The following is an 11,807-nucleotide window of genomic DNA, read 5'->3' on the forward strand; positions in this document are numbered from 1 at the left end:
AAAACAACCCAGACGTAGAAAAATGTTTTTTCCTTCACAACAAGCACATCTTAGTGAAATCCTTCGCACATTTTGGTTTTTGTCACTTCCACTGCTGTTCTGTCACGTTAACGTCTCCCCCGAATCACTTTTGTTGTCTTGTGTCAGCTTCTGTTTATTTGTTGTTGTTTTTGTTGTGTGTTTTAGCGTTTTGTTTTTTTTCCTTTTTCTTAGATTTCAGTACGTTTGACCTCTTGGGGCCACTGTAGGATTCAGTCTTCCAAAAATCAAGTTGGGACAAGGGAATTAAGCTATAAGGTTATTTTTCCTGGTGGGCATATAAATGCAAAGAGGTCACTAGGAACAAGAAAGGACTTTAACAGTATTTCATAAAAGGATGTTTCTAGAAAATTATCATCGTTACTTGAAATGTTTTGTAAATGATATGTAGTGCAGTATATGTGCAAAACTTCCAGGACAGATATAGATGCAAAGGACACAATCAATATTGCATGTTTTATGGAATTGTATTTCGGCTAGATAGAGAACTGGGAAACCCACTAAATTATGCAACAGACCCATTTGTAAGAGCAGCTCGTGTGTGTATGTGTGTATTAGAGACTGGTGAATTTATCTTGGCAGAATCTAACTTCATAAATTCTGCCAAAAATGTGTTGTTGTTGTTGTTTTTTTTATTTCCAGTTTCTGACTCTTGCAGAGTTGCAGTTTGTCCTTGGCTAATGCAAAAATATCAAACAAGTTCAACAAAATAAATACTTTTTTGTGGAAACTGTGGAAAAGCATTGTACCATTTTTTTTATAAACTGCATAAAGCAAATATAAAGATCAGGTTGCTAATCTGTAGACTAACAGCACCAATGAGTATCTATGATAATGGTAAATAAGATGGAAGTGAACTGCTTCGATAAAGACATATTTTAAGATAAAGCAAAAGAAAACAAGTGCTTTAACTCTGAGGGTTATGTCCTCAACTACCTGCTTTGTGAGCAAGGTGGTGAAATGTGTGCAGTTTACTGTAGATTTTTTTCTTGTTTTCCCATCTTTAAAGCAAACTGAAATAAACTAGTCTCTTGTAGGAGACAGAAGGCTTTTGGTATGCAGTCTGCCATGACCCTCTGCTGTTCAGTGTCTGATAGCGTATCAAGTTTTTTTGGTCTGCGTCACTGGCCCACCAACCTCGGCGAATGCTCTGATGATGCAGAGATTACAGCAGAGATAGGGAGAGACAGACAGACACGGACGGATGGAGAGAAGAAAAGAAGGTCGTGTCATTTGAGAACCCGATGAATCTGTGTGTGCAGTTGTGCCTTAAATTGATGGTGTCAAATGTGGGTCCTTCACATTTTTTGTTTAATTCTGTCTTCAGAGGTGGACTATTGTCCTCCCTCTTTATGTGGGCCTGTTGCAGTCGTGTACTGAAACCCTACCGCCACCATCACACTCCCCCCTTGCCCCTATTATGTCCCACTACACCCTCCCCACTCTTGGACTACCCTCACTCCCCCTTCCCCATGAGTGCTCTCAGAGCCATTATCATAATGCCATGCATCAATAATGCAAGTCAATACATTAATAACACTAGGCTGTAGCATGGAGAGAAGAGCTGGGGGAGTGGGGGTTGGTTATGGTGCTGGAGGGAGGGGGAGTACTGACGGCCTCTTCGTGGTTCGGCGTATCATAACTTTTACTACTTGTTTAAAACTGAATCCTTCGCTTTGTTTTCAACACCCATAAAAGGAGTCCTGACTTTATTCTCTACGGCTCCGAATGTGTGTTAGTCTGTGTGAGTGTGTGGGAATTTTCCTGGACATGTTTGTACGTGAGTGTGTGTGAACCATTTACTGAGAAGTTTGCCTTGTTTCTATTCCACTTCCACGTACAGCTGTACTTGTTCTGTTTCATCTCCACTTATCTGCTCATTCAGCCAAACTCCTCAAGGGCTTTGGCTAGCTATCTTTTTTAGCACTTCTGCCAGGATCCTGTTAACTATCTGCACTAAATGAAGCCTAGGAAGTCTGTGTCCTATAAACAGATTGGTGTGCAATCTGATTCTATTAAAAGTAGGCGATATGCCTGAACCAGCACATGGAAGGACACATGGTGGGTGGAAGGAAATGCGATGCTTTTGTTTTGAGACTCTCAGAGAAAGCAAAACTGTAACATATTATGGTTCCTCATGTAAGAGTTGAGCGGCACACAGGACATCATACCAATTCAATTAAATTCAATTTAAATTTAAATTCAATTTTACTTATTTGGAACCAAATCACAACAACTGTTGCCTTAAAGTCTTTATTATTATTATTATTGTAGAGATCCTAAAATAATACAGAGAAAATCCCAACAAGCGGTGACAGTGGGAAGGAAAAACTCCCTTTTAACAGGAAGAAATCCCCGGCAGAATCAGGATCAGGCAGTGGGAGCCATCTGCCATGATCAGGTGGTGGGGAGGAGAAGGAGACAGATCAAAAGAGGCTCTAGGAAGAGAGCCATAGATTAATAATAACTAATGACTGGATTCAGAGTGGTGTATACCACCAGTCATGAGTAAAAAATGTGTATTTCTAACTGGATGAAAAGTGGTTCCTGTAGGTTGCTGAGGAAAGCAGTCACACAAAGGGTGTTTCACCAAACACCTCCTTGTGATTGCTTTGGACTTCCACTCCTTGCAGGATTGTGGCGTTGCATTTACAAACACCTGAATGCTCCAAAGCAGAAACTGCCAGAATGTCTGCTTTTTTAGAGGTGATCACAATTGCTGATCATGAGTTAATCAAGGGTCTTTGATTATCAGCATCTGACTGCTACTTCCCCTCTTAATCCGTATGGAAGCAGTTAGCGTGTTATTACTTTTCCCCATGGTGCGTTTGCATTTCGGCTAAGTTTTTATCAAACAAAAGTAAACATGTGGTGTAATATGTCACCTTTTGTCATTCACCTAACGTTATACTTACCTTATTTTAAGACACATGTTTTTATTATGTCCCAATATGTAAACCCTTAGAGTTCAACGAGGGCATGCTTTCTTTTGATTATAACTGTAATTCTTTTGTAGTAAGCCTGAATAAAAAACCATTAATTATTAACACTAAACTGGAAACAGCTTCCAGCGTGTGGTTCACATGTTCTGATAAGTAAAATGCCACATATCTCCTTCTTAGTGTCAAGGTTGTTCCTACACCATGACTCAAAAGCACATGAACAAAACCAAAACTGAAACATGGGACCATCCAACGAGCATGTGAATGCACAAAAACTTCCCCCAGTCTAATAATACAGCACGGCCTGCGCTGTGATCTGACTTGGATGCCATCATGGGGAAACATCACAGCGATGATAAATGACATATTTTTACAATAAGAAACTTGTCTAAAATGTGTCCGGCCCTTGGGAAAGGTCACTAACGCTCATTCATGTTAATCTCACGAAGTAATTAATCAAACAAACTAACAACAGACAGTCTTTTTATTTTGTTTTGTAGCCTTTGCAACTAAATTTGTGGTTCTGAAGCAGGTGAAAGAAAAAGAAAGAAGCCACCAGCCAAGCTTTTATGCATATCACAAGACAATGTTCAGGCTGGCTTGTTAAAGCATCGATTTGATAAGCGCGCTGTAAATGGGCTGAATAAAGAAACTTCAGCTTCATATCTATGCGTGTGTTTTACAACATCATTATAACGTTATCTCATGAACAGATATCTGCTTGGCATTTCTCTGTTTATGAGCTCGAGCAGATCTTGTCACCATCTGTTTGTTCACGCCTGAGCTGAACCAGCGCTATAAGACTGATAATTATTATCCTTTGGGACATTTCAAATAACTATAATTTTAAGCAGACAACAGAAGCTTTTTTTAAAAGAAAAAATAGAAATAGAACAGAAGACAGTTTATGACAAGAAGTCTAGAACTAAACGCTTTTATGCACAAAAGCAACATATCATTAAGTTGTCGACTAACTCTAAACACTGAAAAACACATACATCTTTCAAAGAAGACCCGCAATCCTAAATAAATAAATAATCTACATCCACGTTCTCACGACTTCTCTCATGACCTGAAGTCTGAATCATTTTGTGAGTGTGGGTTTCCTTGGCTCATGGGTTACCATCCTCCGCTGGCTCAGGGAGGTTTGCAGCTACTTCCTGGCCTGGTTGCAGGATGGTTAGGGAATTCATGCAAGAAAAACTGGCTGTAGACCAAATGTGTCCTCTGTAGCTCCGGGATGACCTCAGATTCTAAATTTCCCAAAACATTTCATGCTGTTAAATTTTCCCTGTGCCAAAATGTGGAGCTGTACCACACTGAGAAGACTTTAAATACCTTTTTGAGCTCTGCAGTCACCATTCATGCTTACCAAATCTACTGTGACATAACAGCTTGTCTAATGCACTACACATCTTCCAACAGAGTTTTTTTTTCTCTGACAGAATTTGGAGCTGTTCCCGCTCTTGAATCCTCTCAACATCACTGTCCTCAGAAAGCCTTTCAGCCCAACAAAGCCTCTCTCCCTACATGGTAAAGGCCGTGAGGAGGGCAGAATACTGGAGAACAATTATGTCTGGCATCCAATTTACTTCCAAACATCCAAAAAAGTTTAATGCTTTAAATTAAATGTAAAAACATTAAGAAGTCTGTTACTGTCTGGCATACAACACCGTGGTTTCATAAGAGTGATAATCTAATTTCATCCACACTAATGTTGAGAGCTGTTTTGCTGGGTAATCTAGCTGGGAGCTGTTTTTAGGTGCACTTACATGATTCAAGGGATGCTATTGTCAAATCAAAGGCTAGCTGGACAGCCCTGAAATTCAAGAACTCAGAGCATGAATCGTAATGACTTTGAAGTCCTGTGACTTCAATAAAAAACATCATGCTTCGGAAACACTGTGTCTTAATAGCTCTGATGATGGCCTGATTATGTGGCGGGTCCATTTTTTCTCATAAAAAATGGACAAATAAACAAATCAAGAGTGTGATGTGGAAATGTTAGCCTGATTTAAACCTGGATTTTTTTTGTATTGACCAGCAGGGGGGCTTACTAGGCTGTAAAAACAAGACAAATCATAGCAGTAATCAACCCAACTCCTTACTTCTTACGACATCTGTAAACACTTTGCTAATGAGTTTATGGTCTCAATCCTTAGTTTAAAGTCAATGGGAATGTAGCATGATGTTCATTTAGTAACTTATGGTCCCATTTAGTTTAAAATAGACAAAAAAAATCAACCTTCATATGTGCCTACTGGTTTCAAAAAGCTGAGATGTCAACGACACAAATACTCAAGCCAAGGCTTCTTTAACAAAGTCCACAAACCAGTGGGCAGAGTCATAGCTCCGTACATCTTTTGTATACAGTCTATGGGTAAACATAGCAGTAGAGACTGTCATGTATATGTCCTGTAGAATCATATTTATTATGTTTAAGGATGAACTGATTTAAACATAAATGTAATGTAAAAAACAACAATGCTGGAGAGCTTTTGCTATCATAAAACACAAAAAAATATAATTAAATTTACATTTTAAAACAGGAAAAAATAAATAAGCTTTAAAAACGGGCTAAAACTAAAATATGACACATGCTATACTACTATGAAACAACAAAGATTAACTCACTATAGCTGCTGATATCCTAATAACAAAATCTAGCTTTGCAAAAACTACAGAAGGCTGTTGTTGAGCCCGAAATTATTCACTGTCTTACAGTTTGGCGGAAGGATTTTGGATTTTAAATCAAACTTTGAAGGAAATTTGCATTTGATTTACAATCCTCCATAAACTGCTGTTGGAAGCATGTGTTTTCTCCAGGGACACACTCACAGCGGAAAGCTCGAACAAGTAGGAAGAAGACAGAGGGTGAATTTCAGGGCATCAGTTTATCATCTTCTTCTATCAGATGAAACACTGATGATCAGAACCAGAGACTACACGGCGTGCTCGTGGAGCTCTGCTCTGAGGCATGTAACCAGCACAGCTAGCTCATTCATTAATGTTTGAGTGCATGCGTCCGGGTTTTTTTTCTGTGTATTTGCATCAGAAACCCCTGAATCTACGAGTGTCCGTGTTCTCGTGACATTTAGACAGCTGTTTGTGTGATACTCACTATCGAGGCACGGCTCACAGACGGTCTGTTGGGCCCCACAGGGTTGGACGACACCCTCGCCGGGCTGACACTGCTTGCAGCATTCGCCACTGTGTGTATACTGGTTTGATGGACATGCTCCCTTATTGGCCAGGGTCCCAACCTGCAGAATGACAGCAACTCCATTAACAGCAGCAAATTGAAGATTGTCAGTAAAACACACACAAAAATAATTTTACAGATAAAGTTTAATGTTTTGTCTCAAGCGAAGCAATGTTTCATATTGTGCAACAAGCACACTTCATATAAACTCAGTCCCACACCGCTGGCTGAAAAGGCCATCATGCTGGAAAGAAGCCCCAGTATTTCACAAGAAAGAGCATTAGAAAGAAAGGAAAAATAAACAACGCTCTAGAAAACGGAAATCTTTCTTACTGTCTGGCATCTGCTTAGGTTTATTTTGGAAGGACTAAACTAGTTTAGTCACGGGGCCAGTGAGGACCCCGAAGGAAAGTGGGAAGAAAAATCAGAACAGTTGTGAGATGATTAATGGCAAAGCCTCACAAAACCGTCCACTTTCCACAGTCCCTTTTTCTGTTTTCTCTGCTTTTGTGCAATACTACGTTTTCTTTTCCTTGTCTGGCTTCAAATAGAAATAAATTGTAGAAACAAATAATTCTCTGGTTAAACTGCTTACATTTTTTGACACACGGGATCTGTAACTCGAGGTCACAATGAGGTCCTGCTTTGTTTTTTTTTTAAACGGTCACATGGAAGTTTAAGAAGCGAAGGCATTTATAAAGTGCGAGCACACAAAATAACTCATCCTCACAAAGATAAAGCTGGTCTTATCTACATTCTGCAAACAATAACCTGTTGAGTGAGTTATCAAAGCTGCTGACAGGTGAAGACATCTGTGTGTGTCTCTGCTCAGGCATAAATAAATGCATGACACTCAGGCTTGAGCCGGGACGTGTCTCTACATCTTACTACAACTCTTAAGACCTATGAGTGTGCATGGCCTTTGACATTATATCTAATAGCTAAATCTTTGCTTTCTTCTGCACACCTTAATCTCTAAAGCAAACAAGACAAAGTTACATACTAACAAAGCTTTATGTTTTCCTTTTCCGCATATACATGATGATTTTTAAGCTGATATATATGAAATCAGGACCGTCTGCTGTAAGCCAGTGTATGTCTAATGAGTTATCCCATTATTCATAGATGAAGGGTGTAAAGAAAATTGTGTCTCAGCCTTGTTAGACCACATTAAAACAATTTTTAAGGCACTTTTTTGTTTTTATTACTAAATGTAAGTCAGATACAGCAAATATACTTAGAGAGGACGGATGTGGGTATGTTGATGGGGGCATTTTGCGAAGGAGGTACAATCGCCTGACAGGCGTGAGGGTTCAGGTGTGTGTGGAATGTTACTGACGAGAGAAAGGAGCTCCAAGAAACATCAAATGTCCCCTCGAGCACCTCCACTGAGTCAGCTGGCAGATAATGTCCATGAGTGTGTGGATGGGTGTGAGCATGTACGCTTTCCTTTGGACCTACACAAACACATACTCGCTGTTGCTCTCAACGGTGTCACGGTTCATCGAACTTCAAGTCTTTGGTATTTAATTTTTCATCCTCTAAATGTTCAAGAATGTTTTCAGCCTCATGCAGGAACTTTTTATTTGAAATGTTCCATTAAAAAAATGCCTGGTTAGTTTGATTCATCTATTATTTTCATGAAAGTGCACAAACTCTGGGAAACAAAGACAGTTTATGTTCATCGAGTGAAGCTCCTAATTCTCCTCTGACTGTTGTAACACCAAATTCTCTCTGTGTGACCTGCAACACTTTCTCCATGCGGTGATTTAAGCCTCCAAAATGTTTCACTTTGTAGCTTCCTCACAACTTCAAAGCCCTTGCTCTCTTCCTCACCGCAGCTCACGCTCTACCTCACGCTCTACCTCACGCTCTACCTCACGCTCACCTTTCCCATCTGCACACGCTCATCACTCTACAGTAGCTGCTTCCCCTGAGCTGCCCGCTTCGTGTACTCCACACACACCCAACCAAACATTCACATTCGTGCAAACACATTTACAAACCTTACATGTGAACAAACCTGTTCCAAAAGTCAAACTGACACCTTTGAAATGACTCCAAGTTCCAGCATTTTGACAACTGCGTCTTTTTTTGTTGTTGTACTTTTATTTTACCCTATTCTAGCTCCAGGTGAGGGTGTGCAGCACCAAGACGCCTCAAAGATGAATAACCGAGGTTAAAGTGCATCAGTAATGTCTGCTGGGCTGTGCAAACAGAAGAATTAGAGGGCAATGCGATGTTCAGCATACGGCTTGAGCAATAGAAAAAAGAAAAAGGATGCAGAGCACTGAGCAAGTTGCAGCTCGACTTGCACGTTTCCTGCTTTTTAGATGGAAATTTGTGGGCTGCATGCTTCAACTTTTGTCAGCCAATTTCCCTGAAGCAAAATCAAGAAGTAAGAAGAACACACGCGCACACGCACACAAATGAATGCACAGAAGCATCTGGACACACCACTTTCAATGCTCCAACCAATCTTACTAATGCAACAGTCAATTTTAAGTTGGAGGCACTTAACCTCTGGACCTCTGCTGTCAGCGCTTGTTAAGCCATTAGAGTTCCACTAAACCAGCCTTCCAATAAACTGGGCTTAATTTTAATCCAGACGTGGACCCTAAACTGCTGTTGGCCCACTGGGTGCCAGTTACACGACAACCCCGTGCCTTCGCAAACAAAGCTGAATCATCACTTCATGGAGCGAGAGGCAAAGGGAGAGAAACAGACAAGAAGCGAGCCAAGTGAGCATGTAAGGGGGAAAGGAGGAGAGGAAAAGTGAGGGGGCTGGGAGTGGGTAGGAGGGTGGTTCAGACTCTATCAATATTACATGTGCTGAGCCAGCAGAGGATGTATACCCATCAGTGGGAGCAGCTGTCACGTATCAGTGATGCAGCCGGCTCCAAAAACCAAGACATTGACGAGCTCACAGCACAGGCTGACCGTGTCCATGTAACAGACAGTTTGGCATAGTTTTCATGAATCCTCATAAGGTGGTGGATTTTCCTTCCCTCTCCCACATGGTCATGTTTCCCCCCTGTCTCCCTCCCTCTATGTTTACTTCCATCTCCTGCATCTGCTTGTTTTTGCCTCTGTGTAGCTTCATCTTCCAGGCCTTCGCAGTGGTGAGAATCTGTGCATCGCCTAGAAATCGCCCTACAGATCATGCTTAATGTTTAACTTCCTGTATGCCCATTATCACAAGTTTGCCTCACAAACTCAGTAAATCGAGGAATTCACCAAAGTTAAACCAAACCCGGGCTTTACTGGTGATCTCCTCCACAGAGCCCACTGTTACATTGTTATTGTCCTCCTGTCTGTGGAGCCACATGTAACTGAGAAGGGTGGAACTACAGATCCACAACTGAGGCTATAGAGTATCAACCTGAATGGCTCCTGCATACATCCATTCTTGCTTCACAATGTCAAGCCAGGGCTGCGGGTGGGACAGGTGCAGAGACACGAAGGTGGGCACCACAAATACCAGTATCATCTAACACGACTGGGACTTTAAATCACAGAGAGAAAAGTAAAGATTTTCAGGAAAGTTTTCTCTCAAAAGGTGAAGGGCGTGACAGGCTGGACGGGAAGAAAAATATTAATAAAAAGAAAATAAAACACGTGAAAGAGACAAAACTTCCCCCACACACTCGCACCAGCTTTTAACCACCTTCTAATGGGACCATGTTGATGCGCAACTGGCATGCTTTTTGCGCACGATGTGACAGGGAAAAATGTAACCAGGTGAAGTTGACGGCAAATATTTAACACCCACGATGATTATGTCAGAGAGTACTCACCGCTCCAAGCAACACTGCTACGATCACGCAATACATTCTGTGTCTTGTTTGCATCTTTCCAGGGAGGTCAGCCGTCGGATGCAGGGCAGAGTGATGCAGTCTTTAGTCTGCACTGAACTCAGTTGTCATTATTGTGTGTCTTTGCAAATCTTTTGGATTTTGCTGTTAGAGTAGGAGGAAATAAATAAGAAACTGTCCGAGTAAGTGAGCTGTGTCAGGTGTGAAACCCGCAGCGGGAAGTCACTAAGTCCGTGAGCCCTAGTTGCAGATGCGATCCACTCGCTGAGATTGACCCATCGGACTCACGCCTGCGTGCGCTTCTTTCCTCCTACAGCGTTTCATCTGGCAGAAGCGCTCAGCGGCTTCAGGGAAGGGCCCGTCTCCCTCTCCACGCCCACAATGTGCGCGCGCGCGCGCACTCACACACACACACACACACACACACACACACACGAAATAGCTCTTTCTTTCTCTTTTTTAAATGGTTAAATTACGTGGTAGTTGCTGTTGAGTCGAACAAACCAAGTGTTTAAAAAAACCAGACTGCCTCCCGTCTAAATGAGCCTCCTTTGAAAAACTTCTGAAAGGTAGACATCCGTCAGACTGAAAACAGAAGTCCCTTCAGTCACACGGATGTACACCTACGGATGTCTGCAGCAACATCCACGCTGATGATGCACAACCAAAAACAACCAACCAACAAACATACAAATAAAAAGTTAACTTTAATGAGAGTCGTCTGTCCCAGAGGTGTCGAACGGGCGGGGGGGCAAATGAGCCCAGCAAAAAGTCCAATCCGGCCCAGTGCACAGCCTTGGATCAAGAGAAGGTGGGCATAAGTTTTTGGACTTTTTAACTCGTGTTTTACAGCTGCCGATATATATATATATATATATATATATATATATATATATATATATATATATATTACAACAGAGTAATACATCAGCAATTAACAGAAACCTTTTTTCACTACTGTAGAAATTTCTGTTGTTTTTTTGTTTTGTTTTGTTTATTTATTTTTTTATTTTTGTTTACAGTCCGTGCACGGTGTATTTTTTAAATGAGGCATTGTCTGTAAACTAACAAGAACTTTCTGTTTTCTAATTACAGGACAGTCTAGGCAATGAGCTACCAGAACCGTTTCTGCAATGTAACACATTTGTTTCTTACAATTTATGCCAAAAGAGTCACAATGGCACATTACGGGTCCAGCCCAATTATGATCAACGTGGGCTGAATGTGGCGCACGATGCACAGTGAGTCTGACTCTATCACATCACATGAAAATCACTTCTTTTTTTTTTTATGTGACCTATTTAAAACTCATATTAAATTATTTATCATCTGGAGAAAAGTGGAATGAGAGGATTGCTCTTCTCAGAAACACTGCTGCCTTTATGCGTAAGAGGTGATGTACTGCTGGAGACACCTGAGGCAAAAAAAAATAAAAAAATGATGGATTCAAATCGTGACAATACTTGTTTAAAGCGCTGTAGCAGCAGAACAGGCTTCAGTAATGGCAGAGATGTTTATGAGTTCTGTAAGTAGATGTTTGTGCAATATCCTCACTTACTTCAAATCCCCGAAGCAAAATAAATTGTATTGTAGCTTTCTTTTTTAATCGGGTTCACTTGACTCAACATTTGACAAGTTAAAAGGCATTGAAGTATACTTGTGACTCATCCAGTATGGTTCCCAGAATTGTAATAAAGCTCATTAGGGAGCATAATTGAGATTATTCATTTAAGAGTAAGTAGTTTAGCTCTCACACTCCTTTTGGCGAAACTCTTTTTTAAAATTTTGTAATGCAAACAGCTCATTAAT

The 11,807-nt window shown here is 40.9% G+C and overlaps 1 protein-coding gene across 1 annotated transcript in view; it reads right to left on the reverse strand.

Moving 5' to 3' along the window:
* ngfrb (nerve growth factor receptor b) overlaps positions 1-10,310 on the reverse strand; it is a 37,233-nt gene extending 26,923 nt beyond the window's left edge. Inside the window, exons 1-2 of the mRNA XM_085284546.1 lie at positions 9,981-10,310; positions 6,103-6,244 (exon numbers count right to left, since the gene is read on the reverse strand). Coding sequence (XP_085140672.1) covers positions 6,103-6,244; positions 9,981-10,034 — 196 coding nt within the window. The 5' untranslated portion in view covers positions 10,035-10,310. The remainder of the gene's footprint in view (positions 1-6,102; positions 6,245-9,980) is intronic.
* Between the last annotated feature and the right edge of the window lie 1,497 nt (positions 10,311-11,807).

Source organism: Mchenga conophoros, linkage group LG8, assembly GCF_057382185.1.
Source record: "Mchenga conophoros isolate Kocher_MC1m ecotype Shallow Benthic linkage group LG8, M_conophoros_male_GT1.1, whole genome shotgun sequence".
NCBI classification, from domain to species: domain Eukaryota; kingdom Metazoa; phylum Chordata; class Actinopteri; order Cichliformes; family Cichlidae; genus Mchenga; species Mchenga conophoros.